The following is a 23180-nucleotide window of genomic DNA, read 5'->3' as shown; positions in this document are numbered from 1 at the left end:
TGGTTTTGTATCTTGGCTCTGGTTTCTCAGACCCCCCTCTGTTAGATGATGGTGTCCAGGGGCCTGTTGTCCTATAACGTGTCCAGGCCTGTGGAGCAAACGGCAGCTATTTACTGACATTATCCACATTAGAATATTGAAACCTGTTTATTTGCTGTTAAATCATTTCGATATGACCAATAATCATCACCTGTCAGTCACCTGTGAGGTGTGTTAACAGCAGGTGCACCACATGTGCGCACACACTGACACACACACGTCTTATTATCTGGATGATAATAAGACGTGTGTGTGTGTTACAGCCTGGTATTAATGCAGGCGACACTGTGACAGCGACCCGTGTTCCCATAATGCCAGGGTTTATACAGCCTGTCTCATCCTCTAGTGACACACACAACAGAGTCTAAACACACTGTTATTAACACACACACACACAGAGACACACACAGACACAGACACACACACAGACACACACACACACACACTGCCTGATGCCTCGTCCATGACTAAGTTGTCATTTGTCTTTTCCTCTTTGTCCCAGTCACACAGTCTCTGGACCAGCCCAAGGTAAGAAAGTTGGTGTGTGATTGTGTTTTACAGGAAAACTCTAATAATTTGAAGTACTTTATATACTGCTGGGTATCTGACATTAACTACCTTATATACTTCTAATTTGAAGTACTTTATATACTGCTGGGTAGCCGACGTTAACTACCTTATATACTTCTAATTTGAAGTACTTTATATACCGCTGGGTAGCTGACGTTAACTACCTTATATACTTCTAATTTGAAGTACTTTATATACCGCTGGGTAGCTGACGTTAACTACCTTATATACTTCTAATTTGAAGTACTTTATATACTGCTGGGTAGCCGACGTTAACTACCTTATATACTTCTAATTTTAAGTACTTTATATACTGCTGGGTAGCCGACGTTAACTACCTTATATACTTCTAATTTGAAGTACTTTATATACCGCTGGGTAGCTGACGTTAACTACCTTATATACTTCTAATTTGAAGTACTTTATATACCGCTGGGTAGCTGATGTATCTACCTTATATACTTCTAATTTGAAGTACTTTATATACCGCTGGGTAGCTGATGTATCTACCTTATATACTTCTAATTTGAAGTACTTTATATACCGCTGGGTAGCTGATGTATCTACCTTATATACTTCTAATTTGAAGTACTTTATATACCGCTGGGTAGCTGATGTATCTACCTTATATACTTCTAATTTGAAGTACTTTATATACCGCTGGGTATCTGACGTTAACTACCTTATATACTTCTAATTTGAAGTACTTTATGTACCGCTGGGTAGCTGACGTTAACTACCTTATATACTTCTAATTTGAAGTACTTTATATACTGCTGGGTAGCTGACGTTAACTACCTTATATACTTCTAATTTGAAGTACTTTATATACTGCTGGGTAGCTGACGTTAACTACCTTATATACTTCTAATTTGAAGTACTTTATATACCGCTGGGTAGCTGATGTATCTACCTTATATACTTCTAATTTGAAGTACTTTATATACTGCTGGGTAGCTGACGTTAACTACCTTATATACTTCTAATTTGAAGTACTTTATATACTGCTGGGTAGCTGACGTTAACTACCTTATATACTTCTAATTTGAAGTACTTTATATACTGCTGGGTAGCTGACGTTAACTACCTTATATACTTCTAATTTGAAGTACTTTATATACCGCTGAGTAGCTGTTGGATGATGTGTGTGTTTGTTTCAGATGATGGATGAAGAAGCCACAAAACGTTACTGTCGGCCGAGCGATGACGGCCAAACGCAGAAAGAAGCTGAGGTACAACTGTTCTCACATTCAGACAACAACTGATCCAGATGTGGTTCACACCTGGATCAGTTGTTCCTCCTACGCCCTGCAGGTTAATTCAGAGACCCAGGTCTTTGCCCCAGTTCAGTTTCTCTTCATAAATATCTGCATTTTACCTCCAGTGTGTGTCTGTATCTAAAATAAAGTTCACTTCCTGACTTGATTTCATTCAGTCTGGAAAATTGATTTATTGCCTCTCAAAGATCCAAAATACTAAGTTAGCTGTCGTTAAGGGGGAATTCTGTAATATCACTGATTTATTTATGTAACACTGTCAATGCCGAGGATTTTTACTGAAGGAAAACCCCAAACGCACACACACACACACACACACACACACACACACAGGTGCAGCCCTTTGTTCACAGTCTGTCCCTACATGTTTCCTGTTTAATGATTAAGTCTCATGTTTCTGTGGTGCAGAGTGACACTAAAGTCCAGGTCACACATGAGGACAGAGACATTGTCATCCTGCCACAGAGGACGACGGAGCAGCAGGACAACGACGCCCAGGTGAGTGGGCAGGAACACACACATACATGTAACACACACACAGAGCTATTAATAGAAAGTAGAAGTGTGTGTGTGTTGTTGTTGGTTAAACTCAGGGTGTCTCTGTAATCACTAAGTCCAGCTGCACATTACAGGGACAGTGTCAGTGCTTCTGTCTCGAGCCCAAACCACGGAGGAAACAGTTTGTTGTGCAGACAGACTGGACACGATGGTTTCACTGGATTCTCAAGACATAAAGTCCAAAGCAGTGGAAGAAGTTGCTGCATCAGCATGTGTGCGTGTGTGTGTGTGTGTGCATTTATAATGTGTTTATTATGTGTGTGTGTGTGCATGTGTGTGTGTGTGTGTGTGTGTGTGTGCGTTTATAATGTGTTTATTATGTGTGTGTGTGTGCATGTGTGTGTGTGTGTGTGTGTGCGTTTATAATGTGTTTATTATGTGTGTGTGTGTGCATGTGTGTGTGTGTGTGTGTGTGTGCGTTTATAATGTGTTTATTATTTGTGTGTCTACATCAAGATGGTGGCCTCAGACTCGTCCTCCTGTGCTCAGTGTTGTATCAGTCGGATGTCCCGTTGTCCTCGACCTCAGGGACTCTTCAACCTTCTCGTGACTAAAGGTAACGGACTGTGTTAGTGTTTAACGAGTCCTCCAGTCCTCGTCCTCACTGGACGTGTCAGCAGACCACAGTGTCCTGACTGGAGGAAGTGAAGACCTGTCAGCAAAGTAAAGTTCCTGAGAGGGTTTAGTTCTTCTTAGAGCCTGGGGGGGCCACTGTAGGAGAGGTCAGAGTGCGGTGAGACCTTTCCTCAGCCTCATGTCTTTGACTGTGTGTGTGTGCAGTGTGTCTGTTCGCGCTGCTGTTCGGAGTCGTCTGGTCCATCACAGGAGCTGAGTGTTTACCTGGAGGGAACCTCTTCGGCATCGTCATCCTCTTCATCTGCTCTGTGCTCGGAGGGAAGCTGATGGGCATGATCCAGCTGCCCACCCTGCCCCCCTTCCCTCCACTGCTCGGTACAGCCCGGTCTAATCTAAAGTATTCTGATGTGGACTCGTCTGGATCCAAATATGAACTCATATATTATAACCAGTCCAGTCAAGCTTGACCTGATTAAACTGAGCTAGTCCAATTCAATCTGATGCGGCCTGGTCTAAGGTAGTCTTGCTTGGCCTAACCAGTCAAACAGTGTAATCTAGTCTAGATCAGCCCTAACTAAGTCCAGTCTATCAAATCCTGGACTGCTATGACTGTCTAATCCAGTCTGCACATCAACTGAATCTTATTACTTTAATTTTAATCTCATCCTGTTTGTACTTCTGTGTGTGTGTGTGTGTGTGTGTGTGTGTGTGTGTGTGTGTGTGTGTGTGTAGGTATGTTGCTGGCAGGTCTCGTGTTGCGTAACGTTCCCTACATAACGGACGCCGTCTTCATCGACACCCACTGGTCTGCAGCTCTCAGGAACATCGCCCTGTCAATCATCCTGACAAGAGCCGGGCTGGGCCTCGACCCATCGGTACAAACACACTAATGTGCACTGCGCGTGCACACACACACACACACACACACACACACACTGACCGTGCTGATGCACTTCCATAAGTTTGTATCTGTGTGTGTCTGCAGGCTCTGCGCCGTCTGAAGGCGGTGTGTGTGCGTGTTGCGATCGGCCCCTGCATGATGGAGGCCTGTGTCATTGCTGTGGTTTCTCACTTCCTGCTGGGTCTGCCCTGGGTGTGGGGCTTCGTACTGGGGTAACACACACAAACACAAAGCGCAGACAGCACACACACATCATTACAAATATATGGACACTGTGGGTTTATTGTGTGTGGGACTTTAGGAAAGTAATTGGACCGGTGTGTGTAGGTTTGTCCTGGCTGCAGTGTCTCCTGCTGTCGTCGTCCCTTCGATGCTGCTGCTGCAGAGAGAAGGACTCGGGGTGGAGAAGGTAAAACCTGCCACTGCTCCACACGTCAGATGGGTCTCAGGTGACTCTTGACCACCAGGGGGAGCTGGAGGAAAGATGAGCCAGCCAGTGTACACATTACACCTTATGTGTGTAGGACATTAGAGCCACAAACATGACCCACAGAACAACAACTTAAAGAACTTCTTTAAGAACCATAAACAGAACCACCTGAACCTCCTCAGTAACAGGAGCCTCTTAGAGAAAGTCGATCCTCCTCACTGGCCATTTCCACACACTGGCCTTCAAATCCTCATCCATGGCCGTGGGTCATCAGGAAAAGACTCACTACAAGAACCTTAGCAATGACACATATTCCTTCTGGAAGAGGAACCGACCGTGATAACAAGAACCTCCTACAACATAAGAACCACTAGAATATGTAAAGAAGTCATATATAATAATAATATAAAGTGTTTACAAGAACCACTTATAATACTACTCCTAGAACCTCCTCAGTAATCACAGGAACCATCTAGATGTTATCTAGGCCCTTCTTGCTGACCATGGGAACGTCCTTTCTAACTACAATTCTAATTGATGACTCTGATCACCCAAAGTAAATCTAAAACCAATTCAGTCAACTTGAGAACCTTGTCAAGGGCCTCTGGAACCTTCAGTGTTGGTAAGAACCTGATATAGCAACTTTAAAGTCCCGGTCAATATGATGATGACCTAAACATCCTCCCCCAGGTTCTTCTCAGGTAACAAAAGCGCCTAAAGGACCTTGAAAATCTATCTAAAACGTTCCCCATGGACAGTGAAACCTCAGCAAAAACACATTTAAGGTTCTAATATTCTAATATTCTAATGCTGTATTGTTGTTGTTCAGGGGATTCCCACCCTCCTGATGGCTGCTGGGAGTTTTGACGATATTCTGGCTATAACCGGATTCTCTACCTGCCTTGGAATCGCCTTCTCCACAGGTGAGAGAACGTGTTCTATTTTATTCATTTCTGCTCTACTCTGTTCTATATGCTGTTTGTTCGTTCTTGTCCTGCAGGTTCTACGTGGATGAACATACTAAAGGGGCTGCTGGAGGTGGTAGGAGGGGTCATAGCTGGGCTGGTCCTGGGTCTGTTCTTGTGCTGCTTCCCCAGCAAAGATCAGGTTTGACGTTGGTTTTTATTATGTTTCTTTATCAGAACCAAAATTAAATCAAATTTGATCTTTTCGTATGAAACTCTTTTCATCCACCCAGTAAGCAGAGGGCATTTCTCCTTCTGTCCCCTCCAGGAGGACCTGGTGTTGAGAAGGACTCTCATGTTGTTGGGTCTGTCAGTATTTTCCATCTTCTTCAGTCATGTGATTGGTTTTGCTGGAGCTGGTGGACTCTGTACACTGGTGCTAGCCTTCCTGGCTGCACTGGGCTGGGAAACCAACAAGGTACCACACATCAGACCAATTCTAATCCAGATCAAACATGGATGTGACAGCAGAATCAGCTAAATCCAGAAGTATGTATGTTTATGTGTAGGCCCCGGTGGCAGCCTTGGTGGGCCGGTCATGGGATGTGTTCCAGCCTCTCCTGTTTGGTCTGATTGGAGCAGAAATCACCATCACAGCCCTCAGCCCCAGCACTGTTGGTAAGAACCAAAACCAATACACAAATGGAATTTAATATAGACCTCGATCCACTTCGACTATGTCTGTGTTCAGGTTTGGGCCTGGCCTGTATCAGTATCGGACTGGTGATCCGTCTGCTCGTCACCTTCCTGCTGGTTCATTTTGGAGGATTCAACCTAAAGGAGAAACTCTTCATTGCTGTGGCCTGGCTGCCTAAAGCTACTGTACAGGTTTGTGAATGTTTACCACAGCATTAGGATCCCCAGGACCTCCTAAATCAGGACTAGAACCTTCTCAAAGAACAAAAGAACTGCATAGTGGATCCTTAAAACCTCTTTAGTGACCACAAGAGCCCTGTGATTTAAGTGTTGACTTCCCGAAGGACCTTCAGAACTTTCTCAGTGCCTATAAACCCTGTGAAGGGACAGCTGGTACGTCCCTTGGTAACCAGCACCTTCTTAGGGGCTAATCAAATTTCCTACTTGAAATACTTGAATATACTAAACCCCTTAAAGAAAATGTCAAACTCCCTGACCAGTTACCACAACACCCACTGAGCTGACCCCTCAGTTACCACTACCTATATGTACTTGATCATCCAAGAAACCTGTAGGACCGCAGTCACAACTGTAGACTCTGAAAGGACCAGTAGAATCACCATGAGACCAGAGAAACTTCTAAAAGGACCACCCAAATGATGACTGCAACCACTCAAAAACCACTAGAACTCCCTAAGTGATCTCCACAACCTCCTGATACTAGAATCATTTACAGGACCCATAGGTCCTCCTTTGTGATTCCTCCTACAGAACCCTTCCTTAATGAGTTAATAAAGGTCTGGTTCTCAGAATCTAGCCATTAGCCTGTTTAAGGTTCTAAAAAGACCTTAGGGTTGTACGAATCCTGCTGTCTGAAGTGTGTTTTTGTTTGTGCACGTGTCAGGCTGCTATTGGATCCAAAGCCTTGGACATGGCGAGGGAGGAGGGGGATGAGGCCTTGATAAAATTTGGTTTGGACGTGCTAACGTTAGCCGTGTTAGCCATCCTGACAACAGCTCCCATCGGGGCTCTGGGCATTGGACTGGCGGGTCCACGTCTGCTGGCCCAGCAGGTCAAAGGTCAGCACCTACACACATATACAAACACACAACCTTTCATTTGACCCTTTCATTGACTGATCAGATGATTAGTGAGATATTTTTCTCTAACCCCGAGCAGATGAATCAGAGGCTGAAACCACGACCCAAAGCAGTAACGGGACAGTCCAAGAAAAATACCATGTGACCCTGGAGAGCCACCTGTGAGGCCTGTGATTGGACAGTCTAAATGAACTGTCCACAGTGAAAAATATTTCTATATGTACACACGTTATGCTGGTTTTATGCCTGGACGTGCTAACGCTAGCTTTGATTAGCTAATTAATAGTGATTTGATTTTATTACTCCAAGTGAGGAAACTTCATCGTATGTTTGACATTACAACGTTGTGGGGACGTAAAAAGAACATTTGTATATAATGTGTGTATAAAATAAAACATATTACATTTTCTTTGCTACAAGTACAGTATAGTATAGTAGTAATCAAAATATTGACAGTAATGAGAAGTACTTTGTCATAATTAGTCCAAAGTACATTCATAATATGGACATATGTCACCGACCTCCTTAGAGAAATATTATTACATATTCATCATTGTTATGGCTTTTTTTAATCACTTTTGTTCGTTATGAAGGATAAATCACATTTTATCTGCTGCTTGTTCAACATGAACCTGAATAAATATGTTTTTCCTGGTTGTTGTTGTTATTTTCTTTTGATGCTTCTCGTTAATGTAGCTTCAAATTTCATTTATCAGGTTTTCACTCGTCATCAAATGAACAAATCACTGGTTATTACAGCAACTCCCACATCAAATATTGATAATTCCAGTATGTAAGGTTAGAGAACATGTAACGCTAACTATTATTATTGGTTGTTTTTTGTAAGGGTGGAGGTTTTTGTCAGAGGTCATCAGTAAGTTTCAGCCCTGATCTGTCCTGGTACAGAGACTCGTGAATATGGTCTGATGCTGTAAAACAGCTTCAGTGTGATGCATCACACACAAACAGAAACTATGATTTTTAAGTTGAGCCATTGTGGCTTTAGTCTTTACTGCCCTCATTAACACAAACAGCAGATTCTCTTTAACCCACAACACGACTCTGGAACAATCGAACTCACCTCTGACAACAACACCAAGAAGCTGCTGTGGTTTTTTTTAAGGTGATAAGTAAACGTTCATATTGGGCACCAGGCTCTCTTTGAGTTATCACAAGATCTGTGGGTTTCCTGTTTTCTTCTAACAGCCATATTCTCCCCCCCCCCACAGACATTTACAGACCACAGTCGGACAGAAGGCGAGCAGACTGACATTCACTGCAGCCAGCAAACCGCCACAGGCCGACAATCACCGAAGATCATCTTTGCCCAGCTGCTGAGTTCAGTAGTGGAAAATGAGCAGTCGAGCTGTGCATGATTTGCACGTCATTTCCAGAAACTGCCTCTGAACCCCCTCACCCACTTTCTGTCCCCACTCAGTCCTTGTTGAGAACAGAAACCGATTGTTGACAAACCATCAGTTTTCGTTTGTAGGGGCAAGAGGATAAACTGGGCAGTTTACTTTTATTGCCCAGGTACAGGTACTCTGAGCTCTCTCCTCTACTGGGGAGGCAGCATAAAGACCAGGCCAGGCCAGGCCAGGCCAGGCCAGGCCGGAGCAGCAGCTGCAGTGGATAACTGAACGATACAGGATCCCTCATCCCCACTGCCCTCAGCCAATGGCAGACGACGACTGACTGCCCTCACTGCTGACTGACCAACGACAGGACTGCCTGAGTTTCCCTTCAGGGGTTAATGAAGTTTTTCTCATCTCAGCTAAACTTCAGCAAGAAGCCCAGTAAAACCAACCAAAAGTGGGTTCTAAGCATCAGGCACTCCCGTTTACTGAAACAACATGTCAGTCACACCTCAGACCTCAGGAACTGAGGCTCAGTGAGCTGGTGTTTTTACAGCATCAGTCAGGTGTTCATGCTAAGCTAACCAGCTACTGGCTGCAGCTTCACACTGACCTGAGCGTTTCCCCAGGTGTGTGTGTGTGTGTGTGTGGACTACAGGGGTGTGTTTGTGAATTACAGATGTGTGTATGTGTGTTTGGATTACAGGTGTGTGTGTGTGTGTGTGTGTGTGTGTGTGTGTGTTGGTGGACTACATGTGTGTTTGTGAACTACATGTGTGTGTGCTCTACAGGTGTATGTGTGTGTGTGTGTGGGGGCTACAAGTGTGTTTGTGGACTACAGGTGTGTGTGTGTGTGAACTACAGGGGTGTGTTTGTGAATTACAGATGTGTGTATGTGTGTTTGGATTACAGGTGTGTGTGTGTGTGTGTGTGTGTGTGTGTTGGTGGACTACATGTGTGTTTGTGAACTACATGTGTGTGTGCTCTACAGGTGTATGTGTGTGTGGGGGCTACAAGTGTCTTTGTGAATTACAGGTGTGTGTATGTGTGTGTTTGTGGATTACAGGTGTGTGTGTGTGTGTGTGTGTGTGTGTGTGGACTACAGGTCTATGTTTGTGAACTACAGGTGTTTGTGTGTGTGTGCGTGTGTGTGGACTACAGGTGTGTGCGTGTTTGTAAACTGCAGGGGTGTGTTTGTGAACTATAGTTGTGTGTGTGAACTACAGGTGTGTGTTTGTGAATTACAGATGTGTGTATGTGTGTTTGGATTACAGGTGTGTGTGTGTGTGTGTGTGTGTGTGTGTGTGTGTGTGTGTGTGTGTTGGTGGACTACATGTGTGTTTGTGAACTACATGTGTGTGTGCTCTACAGGTGTATGTGTGTGTGTGTGCGGGGGCTACAAGTGTGTTTGTGGACTACAGGTGTGTGTGTGTGTGTGTTTGTGGATTACAGGTGTGTGTGAGAAGTGCAGTGTCGTGGGTTAATATAAACACTGTGTTCGCAGCCCAAGGTGTTGGAACATGAACTGGTCTTTGTTGAGACAAACAGGAAGTGCACTTTTTCTTTTATTCCATATGTCTCACACACGTGTGTGTTCAGTCGTAAATTATCAGCAGTGACAAAAAGGTTTAGAAAGAAAACAGACACGTATAAAGTCTGATGGCTGGAGGGCAGATACAATAATCTGCGGTGACCGTGACGCTGATGTGCCTGCAGTGCTCAGGCCCCCTCCCACCCTCTGTGGTTGAACAGGATGTACTGACTACAGCAGCCAGTGAAACTTCAGACTGCAGCGACATGAGGACAGCTCCGCTTCTCCTCTGTGAGTACGGACCAACATCTAAAATCACAAACATCCTGTGGACTCAGACCAACAGGGGAATTTCATGTGACTGGTGGATTGTGGAAGTGGAAATGTGCTGATCTGTTAGATTGTGGTAACTGTGCTCAGACACAAACACTCAGAGCTGTGACTGTTGTTTCAGGCCTGTTTCTGTGCCGGACGTCCGCCCACAGTCAAGGTAAGTCTCCAGCTCAAACCTCTAGATCACCTCCATGTTTCAGTTGTTGCTGTAAAGAGCTCAGGTCCAGGCTGAAGCTGAAAGCGTCAGAGGGAAAATCAGGAAGTGAATGAGATGATGATGATGATGATGATGAGATAAACTTTATTCATCCCCAAAGGTAAATCCAGGTGGTCTTGTTGTTAACTAGTCTGTCAGCAGTGAGAGTAGTCAGTCGTCATCTGCCGTTGGATGAGGTGTTGTAGAGCCTGATGGGGGATGAAGGATCCTGTGTTGGTTCAGTCCTGCAGCTCTGTGAGGTACCTGGTCCCTCCTGTTGTTTGACAGTCTGTTTCTCTGTTTGTGTCTCAGCCTCTGTGGTGGTGACCTCCGACAGGTCTCAGTACTTCGAGTATGAGCAGGTGTCTCTGAGCTGTCAGCACTTCAGCTCTGGTGACTGGACGGTGTGGAGATACACAGACAAAGGGTCAGTTTGTTGAGCTGCTGAACACCAGCTGTTTCAGGTGCACGTCTGTGACCTCACAGCACACTGATGACCCATCACAGGCGACATCAGTGTTTTCCCACTTTATTTGAATGTGCTGTAGCGTGTGACTGGGGTCAGAGGTCGTCAGCAGGACTTTAACCAACTTTAATCCACTGAAGAAACAAACAAACCCTGTGGTGACTCTGATCGTGCTGCTTCGTGTTCACAGGATCAGTTGGTTTCAGCCTGGTGTGAATATTAATGATCATTAATGAATCTCTACAACAGAGGAGCAGCCTGACAGACTCATGTGTTGCCAGGTTGGAGCTGTCCCAGTGTGGCTCGGGCTGGGGCGTCCAGACGTCCTCTTCCTGTAACATGAAGACGGTCAAACTGTCCAGCAGTGGCGTGTACTGGTGTGAGTCCAACCACAGGCTCAGCAGCGTCGCCATCAATATCACAGTCACTGGTATGAAGCCTGAAACTCCACACACACAATTTCTCTTCTTCTTTCTGATGCTGCACATTTTTACATGCAACTCATGCACTAAAATAACACTTTTAAAGGGAAGTGGTCTCAGGAAAGAGAAGTGAATCAGATTATCAGAAACAACTTTTCTGATCAGAAGGACCCGGACGGCTCCTCACGCTGTGCTCGGTTTGTTTAGGACATAAGTGCTGGATTAGGGGGGTACTGTGGAAAGAAGTCTGTACCACATGACCCCACAGCTGTGACACTGGTGTGTGTCAGGAGAAGTAGTGAAACAAAGTGTGGTGTGAGCATGTGCACAGTGGTTTTACTGATTCTGAATGTTCAGCTGAAGGTGGGGAGAAAGACGCTGATCAGACTCTGAACAGTTTCCCTCTTTGTGCAGATCGACCGGTGATCCTGCAGAGTCCTGTCCTCCCTGTGACGGAGGGACATGATGTCACTCTGCACTGTAAAACAAAGAGCCCTCCCTCCAACCTCCAGGCCCATTTCTATAAACATGACTCCCTCATCAGCAGCGGGCCTACAGGTCACATGACCATCCACGGGTTTTCCAAGGCCGATGAAGGCGTCTACACATGTGACGTCAAGGGTCAGGGACAGTCTCCACCCAGCTGGCTGCTGCTCAGAGGTAAAAACATAGTCTGGAGTCACTTTGTGTGTTTTTAGATTTTCAGCTGTGTTTTGGATGAACCTTGAACCTTGAACCTTGAACCAGGCAAAGCAAAGCAGGGCAACAGGTAATAGGTCTGTGTCAGTACAGGGAAGAGTTGCAAAGCTCAGTGTGGACAAAATCCACACTGAGCTTTGCTGCTTGTTGGCAACATGGACTCATCAGGTTCTGGTCATAGTGGCTGTCAAATGTTTGGTGTTTGGACCAAAGTACGAAACTCTTTAAAGTAGTCGGATTTTATTATTATTCATTTATCTCATAAACACATGAAATACAAACCAGTTGACCCAGTAAGCAGCTGTTCTGCTCTGCAGCCTCAGGGACCCGTGAGGTAACAACACAGAGGGTCTGCAGCTTCACGCACTTTGACTCCAGCTGTGGTTGTGTCTCCAGATGATTCGGACCGGGCCTCTCTCACGGTGTCTCCTGACTCGTCTCAGCACTTTGAGTACGAGGACCTGTCTCTGAGCTGTGGTGCCAACAGCAGCTATCACGGCTGGAGGGTCAGGAGGGTCCCGACCTCTGGCGGGAAGATATCCAGCTGTGGAGAGGCGTGGGGGACCCCTACTCCCTTTGGCTGCCTGATCCAAACAGCCAAGCAGCCCGACAGCGCCGTGTTCTGGTGTGAGTCACCTACAAGGCAGCGCAGCAACTCTGTCAACATCACTGTACATGGTGAGAGAGCCCGTGTGTCTGCGTCCTGTCCTTATGTGTGCAATGATCTTCAGCCTCAGACATGTTGATCTGCAGAGCCGCTGTCTGTAAAAGCACCAGCGCCACCCTGTGGTCAAACAGGACAAGACATGACCCAGCACCACCTGCAGCTGCAGTTTGACCTAACAAAATCAGAAATCAGAAATCCAAGACTTTTCTCTGCTGCACAGTCAGTTGTGCTTAATGTGAATGAGGTGGACAGGCTGTAGTTTAGCTGAGGGGGACTGAACACCAGACGTTTGCATGTACAGCTGAATGTACCAGGACCAAAACAACATCTTCAGCCATTTCTAACTGTAAAGATTTGTGTGTTACATCAACACCTGCAGCTTGAAGTTTTCAGGAAGAAGCTGTTACTGCGAACTCGTCTCTAAAGGTGGTAAAATGTGTTTGTGTCGGCAGGAAGTTGCAGTAAATGTGTGTGTTGGTTTATTCGCTGGTGTTTTTCCTTCTGTCTCCATGTTGAGGTGGAGCAGTGATCCTGCAGAGTCCTGTCCTCCCTGTGATGGAGGGAGAAAACATCACCCTGATCTGTAGAACCCAGACATCCTCCGACCTCCCAGCTGATTTCTATAAACACGGCTCCCTCATCATCGATCGGCCTACGGGTCACGTGACCATCCTCCATGTTTCCAAGGCCGATGAAGGCGTCTACAGGTGTAACATCAGGGGCCATGGAGAGTCTCCACCCAGCTGGCTATTTGTAAGAAGTGAGTTCATGTGACAGAAGCTGTAGCTCCATATGAGCAGCAGAGGGTGGTCCCAGGATGTGGTCTGCTCAGGTACATGACTGACAGTGACTGCAGACGTTACCTAAGCAGGTGTGTGTGTGTGTGTGTGTGTGTGTGTGTTTGTGTGTGTGTGTGTGTGTGTGTAGCTTCACAGAGTCCAGGTCCACCCTCGGGTGAGACTCATTGGTTGACACTGATCCGGTACGCCGTGGTGTTCTGTCCGTACGTCATCTCCACCATCCTCATGGTGTCTCTGTATCGACAGCAGCCCACAGGTAACACTCACCTGTAAAGTCTCTGAGGCCCAGCTTGTGTCTGTTTATTAGGTTTGTCATGGCTGTTACTGACTGACGGAGCAGTAACACCTGAGCAGGTGCTGGTGGGGACAGGTCCCAGAATCTGAGCTAATCTTCCTTTTTGCTTGGTCCTGATGTTTGGACTGACTGATGAAACCTCTGAGGACTCACTGTGACTTCACTGTCAGTGTCTCTGATCAATGTCTGTCTTTACAGGAAGGAAGATGCCTGTTACCATGACGACGCCCCGCCCACCTGGTGAGCCTGGCAACGGATTGGACCCGGACTATGATGATGTCACCACTGAACATCAGTTCTGACCTGGGCCCGGTGCTGCTGCTTCTTCTGTGTTGAAGTTTCCAATAAAAGTAGAAATGTTGTGACCTCAGTGTTGTTGTGTCGTTACCGTGGAAACACACTGCAGGTTCCCCCAAACTCCATCAGCCCTGAAGCTGCAGCACCAGCCACGCTCTCACTGCACTGACACACAAAGGTTCATCCAAAATGTCTCTGACTCCAACACAAACAACACAAACACAGTTCTGACACAAACACACACATTAGTCCAGGAGGGGGTCACACAAAACCAAGATCAGGGATTTTCCCAGTGACTGATCTTCAGCTGTCAGTCCTGTTAGAAATTCATGTGTGACAGTTTTTCAGTGTTCACTAGTGTTATGACCCTAGGGGTCATGTTGTTGGCTCTCCCCTCCCTATTTCGTGTGTGTGTATGTGTGTGTGTGTGTCGGATGCTGGAGTGGGCGTGGACTCGAGGACCGTGGATTGGACTTCCGGGATTGGTCCAACACTTCCCGGAAGGACTATAAGAAGCCCACGGACTGCTGTTCAGGAGAGCTATTCTCCCACCTTTGCCACTTCCAAAGTATTTTGATAAAGACTTCGTTTTCGCAATTAGTTAGTGATTAGATTTTTGTTTCGATTTTGTAAGTTTAGTATTGATTGGATTTTCGTTGTTTAGATTAGAAACTTACTTACTTAGACACTTAGTTTGTGTTTTGTTTTCTCCTGTTTGTTTTAGGAGTTTCCAGGCTGACGACCTGTGATTTTGTGTTGTTTCTTTTGATTGAGACCATAGGGCTATATTTAGCGTTTGTGTTTGTTTTCCAGTATTCGTATAGTATCGTAGGGCTCACGGAGCGTTTTTGTTTGAGTAGGGCTAAATTAGCGTTTTGTTTGTTTTGAACATTCTGTATTGTATTCTGTGTTTAAACAGAATAAATATTCTTGTTAATTGTAGTTCGTCTCGTTCGTGTTTGTTGAGAGTGGAAGAGGTTTGGAGGAAAACTCCACAATCGTGTTACGCTCCGCCAACCCCTAGGCTGGGGCGTAACACTAGATGGAAAATGAAACCAACATACACAAACTGAGGCTCCAGCAGCTTCTGTCCAGTCGTCTGAACCTTCTGTCTCTGCCAGACTTGCTGCCTCCCAACAACAGAAACCCAGTCATGCTCAGAACCGTGTCCACTGACCTACACATATGTACGAAACCACCTGACATATCGTACTTCGGTGATGCCATGCTTTACAGAGGCAGGATAAATTCCCCTGCTGGCAGGACTCCCCCAACGCAAAGTCTGAGCTCACCAAACCATGAGTTCCCCTTTTGCTGCAGCTGCTCAGGATCAGCTCTATAGCCCCTCTGTAGAAGATGGGGGGTGGGAGGTGGTCTTTCCTCAGCCTTCACAGGAACTAGAGGCCTGCTGAGCCGTGCTAAACCCCATTAGATCAGGAAAACAGATTTCCTTGTAGACTACAGAGAAGGTGGATTAAAGCCTGTGATTTTGGAATCATAAATACTGAACTTCAAATGAAGGACCAGATCTGGGTCCGTCAGCAGTTTTTGATAACCTTGATTTCTTGTTGAAATGTGGTTTTGGAATATCTAAACTTCCTGTTAAAATATCTGTTTTCCACCATGGAGTCTTATTGTGCTGGAAAATGATCTGCAAACACAGTTTGATCCTCATAAAGTTCCTTTGTGGAATAAGAGTCAGAAGAAGAAATTTTTATTTGTGTCCAAATGGATGAAAAAGATATTTGGGTCGTCTGCTTGATGAAAATGGAAACTTATCAACACAGAATGAAATGAACAAAAACACAATTTAGAAAGTGCAGAAAAAGACGACTACAAATAACAAGCAGAATACCAGTGACATCACACCGATCACTGTGACATCACTGATCAATACTGATCAATAGTGAGTGTCAGACTGTGAGAGTCAGGAGGAGTCAGAGTGAAGAAGAAGACAAAGCGTCCTCTGTTCTTCATCCATCGTCCATCAGCTCCTTCACCTCCATTTTCTCTCTGATCCAAAGTCAGATCTGATCAATAATCAAAGACCGATCAAACTGATTGATCAGCCATCAGAGGAGATGGATCAGTGGAGCTGCTTCTGTTCCTGATGTCCACTGATTCTTCTTTGTCCTCAATTCTCTTCAATCATCTGCAGAGGAGACAGAAGACAGTCAGAGACAAACAACCAGAGACAAACAAACAACCAGAGACAAACACAGAGACCTCTGACCTTTGACCCTGAGCTTCACTTGTTTCTTTCTCAGGAGTCTTCCCTCCCTGGAGACTCTGCAGGTGAAGGGACTTATGTATCTTAGTATGTCTGTTGGAAGTTCCAAGGTCAGACTGAGGTCTCCAGTTCTCAGCAGGTCTTTCTTCATCTCTGTTCTGTTTCTGTAAAACCCGTACTGTTCTTCAGGTCGGTCAGAGCCGTCCTGATACACATGGACCTTCCTGTTGATAAAGTCCTTCCACTCCACTGTGACGTCTCCAGGCAGGTCAGCTGTGGTTATGAAGGGCAGCTGGAAAGACTCCGCCCCTGATTCCACCTCCACCTGTGGGACTGAGAGGACAACAGACACAACATGAGCTGGACAGACAGCAGCAGCAGCAGCACTGACACATTTTCTTTGACTGTATGAAGTGAAATATTTGTAGTGGAAACAGGTCTGACTGGTTCCAGTCTGGAATCTGTCCCATTGGTCCATTTAACAGAGACAGAGTCTGTGGTGTGTGAACAACCAACAGCACAACTCCCTGTTTCTTCACTAACTTAGTGTCATTGTCAAATGTCCAGATCAAACCTTTATTTACTGGCTCTGACTGAGGATTAGTGGCCCATGATGGGACTCCACTAACTGGGAGGACAAACTGCACATTTCCATGTTTCCATCAATCGATCGATCAATCAATAAACCTTTATTAGTGAAGTCTGGACTGACAAAGACCAAAATCAGGGACACAGTCAATATCACATGGAGGAGAGTTCCACAGTTTAGGAGAGACCACAGTGAAAGGACAGTCCCCCCAGCACTGAGGTCTAGACCTCAGGACTTCCAACAGTAGCAGAGTCCAGGACCTAAGTGCTTCACTAATTGGAATCTATTGGTAAGAAATGAAGGGGATTTGGACTGAGCTGTAACTGAAACATGAGCTGAGCTCCCATGTGGTTTCTAAACAAACTGAAAGTCCTCAGCCATGTTTCCCATTTATCTTTTCCACAGATTCCATCATCCCAGATGTAAATGTTATTGGTGGATAACCATGATGTTACTGGGGACATTGTTTTTTGGGAGGAGCTTTAATGGGACATGGCCCTTAACTTTTTACATTTTAATGAGAGTCAAACAGAGGTAGTCCTATAAACACCTCCTCTGTCTCTCTGTTGGACCTGGGCCCACTTAAGCCATATTCAAGCCTGTGGTGACAAACCTTGGTGTGAAAATGGACCCTGATTTTAAACTGGACTAACAGACTAACAATGTTGGAAAAGCTGGTTTTTATCAACTGGGACTTTTGTCCAAAGTAAAACCGTTTTAATCTAAGTCTAATTTTGAACCTGTCATAGACGCTTTTATCACAACACACTGGACTCTTGTAAAGCTCTGTAGACAGCCAGTCCTCAGTCTCACTCCTGTCCTATAACTTCTCTTCACTGGCTTCTGGTCCATTTTGGAGTCGATTTCAGGATTTTATTGTCTGTGTTTAAAGCTCTTAATGGTCTTGCCCCCTTTTATATCTCGGAGCTTTTAAATCCCTACACTCTGTCCCTCAGGTCAACTGATCAGATGCTCCTGGAGCTTCCAAAGACCAGACTCAGGAGCAGAGGAGACCGTGAGATCTCAGTCGTGGGGCCTGTGCTCTGGAATAAAGTCCATGTGAGACAGTCCTCTGGTCTGGCTGCTTTTAAAAAACGTCTCCAAACCCACTTTTATTCCTTGGCCTTTATCTCAGACTGAGAGTCGTCCACTTTGGGGTTTTAGGTTGTTTTCTTTTCTCACCTTTAAAGAGCTTGGCAGGAATCCATTGTTGGGAAAACGTTATCAGCAGTTACCTTCCATTTAGCTTGTTAAATATTGTTTATGCACACATTGTTGCAAAGAGTAATGCAGACCTGACACACTAAAGAAAGAAGGTTAAAGCTCTGTCTCCACGGTGTGAAGAGACACACAAGGTATTGAAAAGAGCGTAGGAACACAGCAGTTACACTCACAGTAATACTGCGTACTAATATACCTTTGTAGATGTAGATATGAACAGCAGGTTAACACTGTGTTGTGACTCAGAGTAATTAGACACTGAAAGCTGGAGGCAGAGAAGAGACTGGACCTCGACCCTGCTGAGTGATGAATAACTCCAAATAAGGGAGGGACAGATAAGACTGAGGCTTCTAACTTCCTAGTTCTCACAACAGGGCCCCCAGGGATTGGAGGAGACAAGTGCTAAGAGGCCAGGACTGAGCCTGAGCACCAACAAGGGGAGTCAAGTCTAAAACCGTGACTTCCCCCACCTGTAGTTAACCAATGAGATGTGATTTTTGGCTGACATATAATCCTTGTACAAGAGTTTGGACTTTCAATTAAAACTCGTGTGTGAACCAAAAGAATTTCTCCTCTGCTAATTTCCAATAAACAGACACTGACACCATCCAATGGTCATTTGGTTTCAGAGGCTGCACTGTCTCAGGTCAAAACAACAAAACTGAGTCAAATTGTTTTAAAAAACAGCAGAACATCTGGAAACTCCATCACCATGAGATCTAGTTTTTGTTCCTGTCTGTTCATGGTTTTGTTCATGTTTGTTCATGTCTCTTTGCTTTTTTCTATATGTTTTTAATTTTTAATGAACTTTGAACTAAAGTTTAGAAACAACTGGTTAAACTGTTTAAGTCCGTCTAACTACGATATCATCATGTGTGTGTTGAAAAAGGTTGTTTGTCAAAAACTCAGCTTCTCCAAGTGGTAAGAAGTTTTTTCCTTTTTCTTTTTATATCTTAACAGATAGTGTTATAGACTTAAAGAGTAAACTGACCAGTTTGAAAGTGAGTCCCCACATTTTGCTGGATGGCGGACACGAGTCAGTGTGGACCGCAGCAGTAAAACAGAGAACTGTTTAAGGTCGGTAAAAGCTCTAATAAAGTCTAAACTAAGTGCTAAGTATAAAGGCACAAGAATGAGTTCTCAGTAAAAGACATGTTGAACAGACCAACAGTGTTAAGTTCATGATACTAGTGTGAAGTGTCAAGCTAAGCTAAAGTGAGGACATATACCAGGGCTCATTCTTTCATTCAGCTAAGAAGTGAGTCGATATTTGCCACATGTTGTATCTGGTCTAAAACTAGACTATTAGTTTTGTTGGTCAGAGGATCCACCAGTGTTAAAACGTTATCATCTCATTAAGGGAACAAAGAATATGAACATGGTCTGAGAGTAAAACAGGTTTACTTTAATAAATGCAAATCATGAGAGTAAAAAGTGATTTAAAAACAAAAGGTTAGAAGCTGCATAAAACTGGAACTGTCATGTGACTTCATAGAACCAATGGTTGATGAGGTAAAGTGCATATCTTGTCAATTCATGAGGGTCATGTATAAGACTGTTCAACTATATATCTAAGGCAGGGATGTGCTGGTTTATGGTTGTTCCAGGACTATTTTAGGTCCTACTGTGTTTGTTTAGAGTATTTGTAATGTAATAACTAATCAGCAGAAGAAGAGAAGTCAGGATGTGATGAGTGAGTCTGCAGACACATGGACCGACTGCACTCCTGTTAATGTTCTTTGTGTTTTTTAAGCTTCTGAAAGAAATTAAATATGTTCCACCAAGACTGAGTCGGCCCATCGTTCTTAGCCATGTAGCATTAGCTTAGCATATACAGTGGAAACTGTTAGCTTAGCTTAGCATAGAGACTTTGAACTGACCTTTGACTTTTAGCTCCACCTGTTTCTCCATCAGGACTCTTGCCTCCCTGTAGACTCTGCAGGTGAAGGTGTTTGTGTCTGTTGGATGTTTCAGGGTCAGACTGAGGTCTCCAGTTCTCAGCAGGTCTTTCTTCATCTCTGTTCTGTTTCTGTAAAACTCGTCCTGTTCTTCAGGTTGGTCAGAGCCGTCCTGATACACATGGACCTTCCTGTTGTCCTTGTCCATCCACTCCACTGTGACGTCTTCAGGCAGGTCAGCTGTGGTTATGAAGGGCAGCTGGACAGACTCCGCCCCTGATTTCATCTTCACCTGTGGGACTGAGAGGACAACAGACACAACATGAGCTGGACAGACAGAAGCAGGCGGCTGTGATCTCTCTCTGATTCACACATGGAGCTTTTTAAACCCTGACAGAGCAGATTGGACTGGGTCTAACAGACTCTCTCCTCTAGATCCAAGACTGAAGACTAGGACAGTTAGCTTAGCATAAAGACTGACCTTTGACTTTGAGCTCCACCTTTTTCTCCATCAGGACTTTTCCCTCCCTGTTGTAGACTCTGCTGGTGAAGGTGTTTGTGTCTCTGCCTGATGGAGGTTTCAGAGTCAGACTGAAGTCTCCAATTTTCAGCAGGATTCTCTTCATCTCTGTTCTGTTTCTGTAAAACTCGTCCTGTTCTTCAGGTTGGTCAGAGCCGTCCTGATACACATGGACCTTCCTGTTGTCCTTGTCCGTCCACTTCACTGTGAAGACTTGAAGCAGGTTAACTAAAGCTCTACAGGGCAGCTGGACAGACTCCGCCCCTGATTCCACCTCCACCTGTGGGACTGAGAGGACAACAGACACAACATGAGCTGGACAGACAGCAGCAGGACTGACAGGAACAGCAGCTCCCTGTTCCATCCTTCTCTAACAGAAACCAATGGAAACTAGTTTGTGAATGAAGACATGTTTCATTGTTCCTGACATTTGGAGCAGTTCCCAAAGAACGAGTCAGGAACCAATCAGATGAATGAATCAGTAACAGTGTTCCTGAAGAACTGACTCAGGGACTGTGCAGTCCATGATGACAAAGGACTGAGACCAGACTCTGAGACTTTGTTAGTGAGATTATTGGGAAACTACAGTTACAGACAAAATCCAACAATTACACAGCTGGATAGAAAAGGTCAGAAACAACAAGAACATGTTTGTTGTCTGGTCCTATTGGACTGGAACTGGACTAATGACTGCAGTGTTACTGAAGTCCAGGTTTCAGTCCTGATTGAGGATCATCAGCAGCTACTTATTAGAGACTGATTCAGTCTCTTTTGGACCTGAAATGAGCTGAGACACAGTCAAAGATCAACTACAGGAAACATGGTAACCAACAGCATTATGGGTAATGTAGTAGTGACATACCTGTCCTGAAGTAGTAAAAATATATGAAAAGACCCACAGCAACAGCAAGAACCACAAGAACCACAGACACAGCAACAAGACCTTTGGCCCAGGGTGGAACTTCTGTGGAGAACAGAAACATAAAGGACAATATGACCTCTGACCTCTGACCTGTACCTACAGCAGGTGTTGGTGCTGACCTTTGACCTGCAGTTCTACATCTGCCAGTCTTTTTTCGTTTCCAAACGCTGTGATGATGCAGGTGTAGTTGCCGCTGTCAGAGAGGCGGGGTTTTCTCAGAGTGAGGCTCAGGTCTCCAGTGATCAGAGCGTCAGTTTTCATCGACGTTCGGTCTCTGTAACGCTGGTTTTGGTCTGTGAGGATGACACCTACGTCATCTCGCTCATAAACAGTTGAAGGTGTGAGGTCGTAGCGGCTCCACACCACTGTGGGACGACGAGGTACAGAAGAGATCTGACAGGGCAAAATGACTGACTCCGCCCACTCAGATACCTCTACACCAAAGGCATGCTGGGAAACTGTGAGGACACAGAGACAGAAACGTGCATCAGTGGTTCAACCTGGACTCAGATGTTGTTGCTGACTAACACTTGTACAAACCAAATGACAAAGTTGGACTTTGGATCAGCAGAGTCAAACTAACAATGATCAGGGGCAAGAAGTGCTCAGATTGTTGGGACCTGGACTGGAAAGTCCCTGTTTGCCTTAAATGCAGCGGCTGCTCAGACCACAGGCCATTAGTTTGTTTCTGGGGAACAAATCATCAGAAGCAGTGGAGAGTGGAGACATCCATCAGTGGCAGAGTCTCCTCAGGTGTGTTTGGTACCTGCCTACCACAGGTATGTAAACACTGGACTGGACTTGCAGGGCAGGTTTGTTATCTACTCTTTCCTTCCTCAGAAACTCAGACCGGTCTGATCTGGTTCCCTGGTTCACATTGACCTGCAGTGACCTGGGGACTGTCAATGATTGACTTTAATTCTGGTCGTGATACAAAGACGCTGCTGTGTCAGTCTGTCATGGTTGAAGTTGTGTCTTCTAGTTCGGATTTGAGGCTCCTTTATTTTTAGCCCTGGATGATTTCAATATTGGTCGATGTGAAATCCTTTTGATAAGAACACAGATACTTGGTCCCTTTTCTTCTCAGTCCTTTGGCTGTGGATCAGACTCGGGGCATGAAAAACCACCATCATGGTGCAGTTACACCGAGGATGAAACAGCAAAGAGCTGAAGTGTTGGTGAATCAGATCAGAGGGAGAAAGGTGGTCTTACCGTGCACCAGGATCCCAAACACCACCAACATCTTCATCTTCACTAAAGGCTCCTACAAACACAAAGTCCCCGTAAAGCTGCTTCTTCCTACACTGAGTTCAGCTTCAAAAACAGCTTCAGGACGTGTTGACAGCAGCTGCCACTGCCCTTCCTCAGCTCCTCACACTTTCTCTTTCTCTTTCAGCTCCAGGAAGCTGATTGGTAACTACAGGATCAGGTTCCACCCCTGTTCACGTGCTACAACACAGGAAAGAGCCTGCAGCAGCTGGGACACTGAGATCCACCCTGAGTTGGAAGTGTTATCCTCCCAATCAGTCCACAGTCCAACCAACACAGAACCAGCTGCTGCTGTTGGACTGGACTGGACCCGACCCAAAGTGTCAGTGAGCAGTAAAGGCTGTGGACTGTAGTATTACTGTAGTATCACTGTAGTGTTACTGTAGTATTAGTGTAGTATTACAGTAGTGTTACTGTA

The 23180-nt window shown here is 45.2% G+C and overlaps 3 protein-coding genes and 1 long non-coding RNA gene across 5 annotated transcripts; 2 read left to right on the top strand and 2 right to left on the bottom strand.

Moving 5' to 3' along the window:
• The first annotated feature begins 531 nt into the window (after window positions 1-531).
• On the top strand, window positions 532-7708 carry LOC113139470 (sodium/hydrogen exchanger 9B2). Its single transcript, XM_026322744.1, has 15 exons — window positions 532-567; window positions 1770-1841; window positions 2295-2384; window positions 2901-3000; window positions 3225-3395; window positions 3753-3895; window positions 4006-4133; window positions 4249-4330; window positions 5181-5274; window positions 5352-5458; window positions 5585-5734; window positions 5826-5934; window positions 6008-6144; window positions 6857-7031; window positions 7132-7708. Exons 2-15 carry the CDS (start codon window positions 1770-1772, stop codon window positions 7215-7217), a joined length of 1644 nt encoding a protein of 547 aa, XP_026178529.1. The 5' UTR covers window positions 532-567; the 3' UTR covers window positions 7218-7708.
• Window positions 7709-10096: 2388 nt separating this feature from the next.
• LOC113139632 (Fc receptor-like protein 5) lies at window positions 10097-14181 on the top strand. The gene is made up of 9 exons (XM_026322949.2): window positions 10097-10229; window positions 10393-10428; window positions 10780-10894; window positions 11215-11363; window positions 11770-12015; window positions 12451-12732; window positions 13239-13481; window positions 13649-13777; window positions 14015-14181. The coding sequence occupies exons 1-9, from the start codon at window positions 10112-10114 to the stop codon at window positions 14116-14118; spliced, it is 1422 nt and encodes a 473-aa protein (XP_026178734.1). The 5' UTR covers window positions 10097-10111; the 3' UTR covers window positions 14119-14181.
• Window positions 14182-15805: 1624 nt separating this feature from the next.
• LOC113141872 (uncharacterized) lies at window positions 15806-16576 on the bottom strand. The gene is made up of 2 exons (XR_003296851.1): window positions 16347-16576; window positions 15806-16265 (listed from the first exon to the last, which is right to left on the bottom strand). It is a non-coding gene; the product is annotated as an uncharacterized LOC113141872 (long non-coding RNA).
• A 4141-nt stretch (window positions 16577-20717) lies between these two features.
• On the bottom strand, window positions 20718-22898 carry LOC113141293 (CD276 antigen homolog). Of its 2 annotated transcripts, none has more exons than XM_026325624.2 (3): window positions 22706-22898; window positions 21613-21951; window positions 20718-21535 (listed from the first exon to the last, which is right to left on the bottom strand). In XM_026325624.2, exons 1-3 carry the CDS (start codon window positions 22740-22742, stop codon window positions 21408-21410), a joined length of 504 nt encoding a protein of 167 aa, XP_026181409.1. In that variant the 5' UTR covers window positions 22743-22898; the 3' UTR covers window positions 20718-21407. The 2 variants fall into 2 exon arrangements, 1 of the variants encoding a protein (XP_026181409.1); XR_003296732.2 differs by having other exon boundaries at window positions 20814-20859; window positions 21434-21951; window positions 22706-22897.
• Between the last annotated feature and the right edge of the window lie 282 nt (window positions 22899-23180).

This window comes from Mastacembelus armatus, chromosome 18 (genome assembly GCF_900324485.2).
Source record: "Mastacembelus armatus chromosome 18, fMasArm1.2, whole genome shotgun sequence".
NCBI classification, from domain to species: Eukaryota; Metazoa; Chordata; class Actinopteri; order Synbranchiformes; family Mastacembelidae; genus Mastacembelus; species Mastacembelus armatus.
Note: the sequence above shows the minus strand (reverse complement) of the source record. Positions and strands in the feature narration are given on the sequence as shown.

Coding starts and splice junctions, on each gene's coding strand:
- LOC113139470 (XM_026322744.1), top strand. CDS start 1,770: ATGATGGATGAAGAAGCCACAAAACGTTACTGTCGGCCGAGCGATGAC. Junction 1,842..2,294: donor AAACGCAGAAAGAAGCTGAG/GTACAACTGTTC, acceptor TCTGTGGTGCAG/AGTGACACTAAAGTCCAGGT. Junction 5,459..5,584: donor GCTTCCCCAGCAAAGATCAG/GTTTGACGTTGG, acceptor TGTCCCCTCCAG/GAGGACCTGGTGTTGAGAAG.
- LOC113139632 (XM_026322949.2), top strand. CDS start 10,112: ATGTGCCTGCAGTGCTCAGGCCCCCTCCCACCCTCTGTGGTTGAACAG. Junction 10,429..10,779: donor GACGTCCGCCCACAGTCAAG/GTAAGTCTCCAG, acceptor TTTGTGTCTCAG/CCTCTGTGGTGGTGACCTCC. Junction 13,482..13,648: donor CAGCTGGCTATTTGTAAGAA/GTGAGTTCATGT, acceptor GTGTGTGTGTAG/CTTCACAGAGTCCAGGTCCA.
- LOC113141293 (XM_026325624.2), bottom strand. CDS start 22,742: ATGAAGATGTTGGTGGTGTTTGGGATCCTGGTGCACG. Junction 21,952..22,705: donor GTTTGGGATCCTGGTGCACG/GTAAGACCACCT, acceptor GTGTCCTCACAG/TTTCCCAGCATGCCTTTGGT. Junction 21,536..21,612: donor TGTAGAACTGCAGGTCAAAG/GTCAGCACCAAC, acceptor TGTTCTCCACAG/AAGTTCCACCCTGGGCCAAA.